The sequence below is a fragment of the Homalodisca vitripennis genome, unplaced genomic scaffold, assembly GCF_021130785.1.
Source record: "Homalodisca vitripennis isolate AUS2020 unplaced genomic scaffold, UT_GWSS_2.1 ScUCBcl_8852;HRSCAF=17139, whole genome shotgun sequence".
Classification (NCBI taxonomy): domain Eukaryota; kingdom Metazoa; phylum Arthropoda; class Insecta; order Hemiptera; family Cicadellidae; genus Homalodisca; species Homalodisca vitripennis.
Genome location: NW_025784958.1, coordinates 1 through 8170, shown reverse-complemented (window position 1 = coordinate 8170; position 8170 = coordinate 1). Strand labels below are relative to the sequence as shown.

Sequence of the window (8170 nt, the reverse complement as noted above, 5' to 3'; positions counted from 1 at the left end):
GTTACAAAATTAGTCAAGCCAGAATACATTACAACATGCTCTGGTGTACTCCTACGTTTGTTTAATATGGAAATTAATGATGAGAAAATAACACTGTGAGATAAACCCAATTGTAATCCCTGAACTGTTTACTAAGCACGGCTACAGTATGTAATGTGCCATAAATCTACCCTATCCTGGAATAAGTTGTGATCAAAATAGTATGAACGATTTGCATTACTTCATGGTTTGAGAATGAACTATAAAGGATAGCATTAATCTGCTCTTCCCTACATTTAGAATGTTCCGTTAGTTTACTGAGTTAAAAATAGGTCTGCCCTTTGAAATATTACACACATGTAATGGACTAAAATATATGAGATAGCCTATTTCTATTTACTTGGGAAGTGAAATTGCGTGTGTAAAGGTACAAAGTAATTTAAATCATCATGTCAAAAGTTGTAAAAATTTCTTAATAACCTTTGAATTAAAATAGTATACTTTCCAATATTTTTTGTTTCTCAATAATGGTTTGAACATCTTTTTTTTCTAATGTTAGCCAACAATACAGATTTTGCAACATCATAGAGGACAAGCCTACAGACCGCTTATATGAAATTATTGAAATACTCTACAAATGATCCAATACCTATTGAATTTCAGAAACTATATACATATTCTGTGAAAAAGTTAGCAAAAGAAATGCATTATGTACTGTTTCGTTAATTAGGTCAAAATAATTGAGCTGTTGGCTTTCAAACAAATATAACAAAAGTTTATATGGTTAGAAAGTGCTTGAGTACCTGCTAAAGGTGACCCCTGATTTGACCTGGAGAGAGCTGTTCGCTGAGGTACAGAGTCTATCTGGACTACTGGTACCGGCTGCGTTCCTTCCTGCTGTGAAAAAATTTGTTGTTACCACGAATAAACTATAACATTTTAGAAACATTTTGGTGAATTGAGTAATGTATGCTACATATCAATGTTATTTTGAAGTATTTGGCATACTCCATCTAAACTTGTGTATTATGAAATAGAAGAAGGACAATTCTGAAGTTTTCCCATCTTGACCTTTTTGTAGTTGTTGACTCTTGTTGTGTCCAATCTGCATATGAAAGGATAAAAGGATTTCACAAACTTGTCAAAGATTTTGTTGATTTGAATAGAGCACTATGTTTTTAAGGAATCAACTATTATCTTCTTCAGGAGTAAAATACTTAATAAAAAAGGTAAAACAGGCACAAAACATGAATTAATAAATTTTCTGAAATAAAACTAAACCACAGACAGAATAATTTAGTGCATCAATCTGAGAGTGACAATGACAATTTGTTAACCAGTGGCGTGTCACATCCAACCTCAATTTCTAGTCCACCATAACAGAAATGTAAAATATTTCCACACCTGTTGATTTATTTTTCTCTTAGGAAACAATGAAGCATATAAATTGTGCACTTAGTCCTGTAATAACCTTTGCGCTGCAGTCCTTAATGGAGTGATATGATATTTCAGGATTGGTAACGGTTAGGGAGTAGGGGCCGCCTCCTATCCGAGATCCATGATGAAGAATTAGGGCAACTACATCTCAAAGTCATCCCGGAAAAATGGGAAGGCCAGCTCTGAACCAGCCTCTCCAATCAAGAGTAAGCAGGTGGTGGCACACCCTTGTTGAGGTTTTTTTTATTTTTTTTTAACCAAGAGCCTCTAAGAGTAAGGGAACAAACCCCACCAACTCCAACAGTCAACTTCCACAAGTAGAGCTAGACCTATCGAATTGCCCATGAGCCCCAGAATCTCAACATGTGCGGTTAGTGGATGTGCCGCTACTGGACATCCATAAGGTTGCCCAGATTGAAGTGGCACATAGGTTTTTTTTGCTGTGCCCAGTGGTGGATTCAACTGGTAGGTATAAACCAGGCCAGAAGTGATCCCTGCTGTACCCAGGGAAAACCTTTTGATATCATATGAACAAAAATATTTACTTACCTTGAGGTTGAGGCACTGTTTTCTCTGGTTGACCTTCATCTGCTGACAGACAAGGAAGTTCGAGAAGCTGTGGAGCCCTTGTCCAGAGTACATGAAGATTCACCAACTGGCTCAGTTTCCATGCCTATAAACATAAAAACAAATTAATCTTCTTCACATAGGTCATTATATCATTTATGCCACCTATACAGTAAATAGCGAACAAGAATAAAAAATAAAATGTATGAAGAAGTATTGAAGAAATTAATGTTTTAAATGAACTCTTAAAAGTAAACCCAAAAAATTCAATATAATCTTAAAAATTATATTTCCTAGCTAAATAGAAACAAACACAATCCAAATTTTCTTTCAAAATTATCCTCCACCCAACAAATTTCTCCTCAGATCAAAATAATACAGATATCCAGAAGATTGAACTTTAACCAAAAACAAACAAGCAGAGCTATAATAAACAAGGAGTTATATAAACATTCAGCTTAATTAATTTCTCTAGTTTTTAGACATATAAAGCAAAATTTTACAAACAAATCCACCAGTATTTTTTATGTCAGAAAGAATGACAAAAGTTTGTTGGCACAATTCAACCAAACTGCAACTTTGAAAATTCATGAACTTCAAAACCTGTGATCTGATTTTATTACGCAAAGACCAAAAAAAGACCAGATTTTCATACAAGAGTACTACTGTTTTTCGAGTATGTAATTTTAGAATTATATGTAAAAAGTTTGTTATTAATTAACTAAAGGTACTCATGTTATGAATTTCTATTCCTACATTTTTTCTAAATAGTGTTGAACAGTTCTCATAAACTTAGTAAAGTATAAACATGAGATAAAATTATAAAAATAAGTAATTTCAACCAAATTCAGAAATTTATAATGCATTTTTCCACATTTATGTCAAATCAAATCTGACCTCTTCTCAATGAACCCATGTCTCATGTAAGACAACTGGTCTGTGATGTGAGTTGTAATTATCTCCACTAGATGATGACTTGGGTGCAGAGGTAGAGGATGAAAGCAGGTGGTGTAGGTGGAGTTGGAGGCAGGGGTTTTTTGGAATGGTGGAGGGTTGACTGTCCCGAGGTGAGGAGAAGGTTTTAACAGCCACAAATGATGACTATCGAAAGAAAGGCAGCGATCACAGTATCCTCTTGCAGGTGTAGGTGTGGGGCTGGCTATGGGTGGAGACCACCGCACTTGAGAAGATCCAGTGACGCACATCTGCCGAAGGCGTTTCCTAGATAAGAAATCAACTTTAAAAATAATCAGTAAAAGAAATAAGTAACTATAAACAAAGTTTTTATATATATTGAGGAGGAAAAGTTTACAGTATGAATTCAACATACCAGTTGTGAGCTGGAATCTGAGTATATTTCCTCAATGGAAACTGCCACGACAGGAGCTTCCGCCTCTGGATACTCAGGGTTTCTTGCATTAGAGGCATCTTCTGGGCGATCACTGCATAGTAAAAATAAAAACCATAAGTATTTATTTAGCCTATTACATGATGCGCAATAATACAACAAGTATTTTACATTCCAACTATCCAAATCCATTAAATTATCATAAAATTTAAAAATAACACGAATAAACAAAGAAACAAAATTGATTAAACCCATACTTGCCATTAAAAACAACATGTGTAAACAAAATGCACAAATCTATTCCAGCCGAGATAAGCGCGATAGTGGACTAATGGCAACAAGGAAACCTTCTCGTATTAAAGTTTTCAATTTTAAGTTTCTGACATTGCATTAAGATGATGGAAGACCCAGAAATGCGCTTTGCTATTGAAAAATGTTGTCAACATGATGAATTTGGATAGTCAATGGTATTGATATAGTCACAATAGTACAACACAAACATTGAGAAGTGGTAACTGGACCATTTTCAGAAAACGATTCAGTAATTATTGTACTTACACCTTATCACATTTTTGAACTAACTTTTTTAAGGAAAAATGTCCAGTGAAGCCAGCAACTTTTAGCATTCAATAGAAATAGAAGTATTATTGTAATAATATTAGTCCAAATCCTCATAATGCACTATGTTGGTATTGTATTGTTTCTGACATTGGCTTTCTTATAGGAAAGAGAACAGAGATTACTAATGTACTGTCAATTCTTAAACGTAATTCTCGTTTCCTTTTTTCCGGTTCTTTAAAACATTTCAGTATTTAGAAACAAATGCTTAAAGTAAAAAGAACCTAGACATCAATAATTCAACTAATGGATAAATTTTATATGATTTGATCAAAGTGGGAGTAAACACCCATTATAACTATCCAAATATTCATGCACAAGAATTTTCACAAATACTTGAATAAAGTAAATGCAATATCTGTTAGAAAAATACAACCACTGAACCTAACGAATGGGTAGTTTACAGATTGTGGAGGAGTTGCTTTACAATGAATAACTAAAGAATTACCAGTCATTTGGCTTTTCTTTAGATCTTTCCATAAATTTTATATATGGCTCAACAAAGAACACATCTTATGTCATTAACTAAAACTATTGTACTTCTTTATCTCAGTACAAAAGTTTGAGAAAAAATCGCCTTATTGTCAAAGGGAACATCAAATCATCCTCTTTGTAGTGCACTTACCGACTATTCTCTTCAGCATACTCATTGTGATCATCCTCTCCACCATGACTCAAGGCAGCCCGGGTGGCCGGGTCATTCAACATTCTCGAGAGAAACATCGGTCATGCGCTGCATCAGTGTAGCATGCAGTGTCGGTCTTGCTTGAGCAGCATCTGTTCAGAACACACTTTTCTTTAATCGTGTATTATTAAGGAAAAATTCTTATCTGTATTGAGTCAAAGACAGTCTTCTTCTCATATTCTAGTGTAGACCCTCATTTAATTGGATGCTCATGATAAACAATTTATAAGAGAGATTTACACATGGTCCTGTATGGATATGCTTTCAAAGTTCTTTGTTGAGAATGGATGAATAAAAAGAAACAGACTATCAAGGACTTTTGCAATCATTAAATGTTATGAAAAATATCTAAAGTTGTTAAATTTTCTCTTAATTAGATGTGAAATTCTTACACATAATGTTAAACTTACAAGGATACAACACTGTGTTTTACTCGAATCTTTTGTTTAGCTCCATTTAACACTCCATTTAGCTGAGTGCATATTAATCGATTTTTGAGACTCACCTTTTGATATGGAACTAGCAGCCTGGGGAGGCACAAGTAATACAAATCTTCAAAGAGTGTTGACAATACAGAAAAGGGCAATAAGATTTCTGAGTGGTCTAATACCTGCGGGAGAGGCATTCAAAGAGTTCAAGTATTGACAGTAGATTTGCTGCACATCCTTGACATTGTCCAGTAATAAAGTCAGACCAAACTAGGATGGCAGACCAACGTCCCTACAACACCAGGTACACTCTTTGATTCTGATGACTATATTTTTATCTTAACACATTCGCTGCAGGTGACGACAATTGTTGTCATGCAATACTGGCGCATCATGAGGATGACAACAATAGCAGACATCTGCTTACTCAGCAGCCATTGCCTCAGTGTGAGCCTAGCAGTTGCCGTGGAACATTGTGCCGTTTGCCGTGTATTGTGCCTGTTTCATACGTTGTTTATCCACAATCCGTTTGTGATTCACAATTTTCGTTTGCTGGCTGTGCCATATTGTTTATTGTGTGTAGTGTATGGTGTAAGGTGACTGAGTATGTGTGTTTATTATTGTATTTAGGCAATACGGAACACGACAAAGAACTAGTGAAAGACTCTATGAGTGAACAGGACGATTCCAATTCAAGTTCAGAGAGTTCTGCCGACGTGAGTTCGGTCCATGTTTATGGACTGTTTTCAATTTATTACAAAAAACAATTTTTTCATGTTTTTATTTGTTCAATTGACAATGTCTTCCGCGAGTGACAGTCATTCGGGAGTAATAGACCCAGTGTCCTGCACTACTGACTAAGCGGGGACCAGTGCCAGTTGCGGCTGACAACAATTGTTGTCACAGTTATAACGTCACCAAATATGGCAGTGGACAACCTTGTAGAACCTTTTGGGCTGCTCTGAATTCATTTTTGGTAAGTTAAAAAAACAATATTTTCCCGCATTAACCATGACCGGACAAGTATTTTTCAGTAGTGAATGTGTTAATATTTGATGCACAACTGTACTCTAGGTATATGTAAATAAATACTGATTGATTTATTTTCTCCTCCTGCTTGGTGCAGTGTCTGAAATCTGACACACTGTCACTGACTTGACTCCTGGAATCTGGAGTGACAACTGTCTGAAGAGATCCAAAGTAGTCGGTGACAAAGACATTCAAAAAAAATTCTTTGCATTGTTTCGACATCAGAGAAACCTGGACCACAAAAAAGCTCTGCTGTTTTCTCAACAGTCTCCCCAGTGTGATGTAGATGAGTTGTTCTCAAACTTCTGATAGCCTATAGTACCTGTGCTCTGGCCTACATCCCGCTCAGGACGGGCGTCGGGCCCAGTGTCGGACCAGTCTCCCCGCAGCCTAAGCCGCCTGACTGGTGGCAGTCCACTCGATGGCTTGGCCATCTCCTCCTCCATAGCCTCATCACTCTCCATCACCTCAGGCTCATATTCCACTGTAGTCTCATCCTGAGCAAAACATTACACAGTACATCGTCAGAAATCATATTTAGGTACATTATTGGTCTCTTAGATATAGTTTAGTCATCTAAGAGAGTGCCCTGCAAACTTTATAAGCATGTTACGAACATTATAATTTCTTATGAACTAATTTATCACAAAGACATATCTTAAAATGTGTTGGTTTGCAAAGAAATTCAATACCATTGAGATATATAACATATTTATAAGGTTTAATTTATAGGTACATAAAAACACTAAACTCATGAAAGGAAAAACCAATAATCTGACTTGACTTAAAATAGATGATAATATTATATTTTCGAGCCACAACCTTCAAGTTCTTTAGTGGAAAAACACATTTACGATAATTTAGATATGTATATTGAATAAAAATAAATTTATTGACCTTATTCATGTTCACCAATACACAACTGGATTTTGTATGTATAAATGTCAATCTTTTCTCAAAATCCTGTTATCATTCTATTTTTACTCTTTATGAGACTTTCTTTTTTGTATCTTCTTAATCATCTTTATTCACCCATTTCTAGGTCTTACATCAAGTTTATCCTCTATTAATTAGCTATTCTTTCTTCACATTTTCATCAAGGTTTCCTTCATTGTTATCAAACCATGTTTTAACATCTTAATAATAGGAATTACAAAACTTTGTTTAATTGAACAGTATATATTTTTTAATCTAAATGTTATATTTCTTTATTGATTAACTGTATGGATATGCCATAATCTGTTTTTGCACTCATTCTTAATATATCTGGCACCTATAAAATTTTGTATTAAAAATTTAATTGTTAGTTGTGAAACTTTACAAGTTGACAATTATTACAACAACAAAATTTCATCGAGTACTTATCTTCAAACTTCAACTTAAGTACAACTATTTGGAATACAAAAGTATTTTTTTTACTCATTTGTTTTTTACAGTCTTTTAAATAATTCAGTCTTATTTTTCGATAAACAAAATTTATACGATAACAAAGAGTTGTAAAGGAAACAGGAATTTTCCAAATATCTGCTATTGTTCAGTGATACAACAAATTTCAGTAACACTAAGTTTCGAGATGTGCAATCTGACCTCTTCCTCACATGAATAGCTAACCTAACACACAACTATAATCGATTATGAATCCTTCTGAGGCTGCAACCCTGCACCCAGACCCCTGCGACCATCTACCTGTCTTTATTATGAGCATGGGTGCTCAACAGGCCTGTGAAGTCAGCGTTACAAACATGAGAGACCATTAACTGCACATGCAATTCAACACAACCAAAAACATTTCAAAAATTGTTTCAACTTAAAAACAATTTGTCATTTAGAAACAAACCCTAGACATCATTTTGCTTATTTTTGGAATCAGAATATTTATTTCTTTTAAATCATACGTTATAACATGAACAAAGAGCGACATGACATGAATCCTGAAGGTGAACCTAATTTAAGAATATTTAAATCGATATCAGCTAATTTTAAAGTTAAGTAGCCTAAATCTTACGTTTAATATAAATCTCAATTCCTTCTTTAAAAATTTTGGTTTCTTAGTTAAGTAACATACACAAACTTTACAAA

At 34.6% G+C, this 8170-nt stretch overlaps 1 protein-coding gene across 1 annotated transcript; it reads right to left on the bottom strand.

Annotated features, from left to right (window-relative positions):
- Positions 1–3313: 3313 nt before the first annotated feature.
- LOC124374508 (DDB1- and CUL4-associated factor 6-like) lies at positions 3314–6595 on the bottom strand. The gene is made up of 3 exons (XM_046832711.1): positions 6414–6595; positions 4575–4726; positions 3314–3425 (listed from the first exon to the last, which is right to left on the bottom strand). The coding sequence occupies exons 1-2, from the start codon at positions 6553–6555 to the stop codon at positions 4647–4649; spliced, it is 222 nt and encodes a 73-aa protein (XP_046688667.1). The 5' UTR covers positions 6556–6595; the 3' UTR covers positions 3314–3425; positions 4575–4646.
- Positions 6596–8170: the final 1575 nt, after the last annotated feature.

Bases quoted from the DNA above. Each gene is read 5' to 3' on its own strand.
- LOC124374508 (XM_046832711.1), bottom strand. From the start codon at position 6,555: ATGGAGAGTGATGAGGCTATGGAGGAGGAGATGGCCAAGCCATCGAGT. The intron at 4,727-6,413 runs GTACTATAGGCT...TGTTCTGAACAG, and splicing joins GGATGTAGGCCAGAGCACAG to ATGCTGCTCAAGCAAGACCG.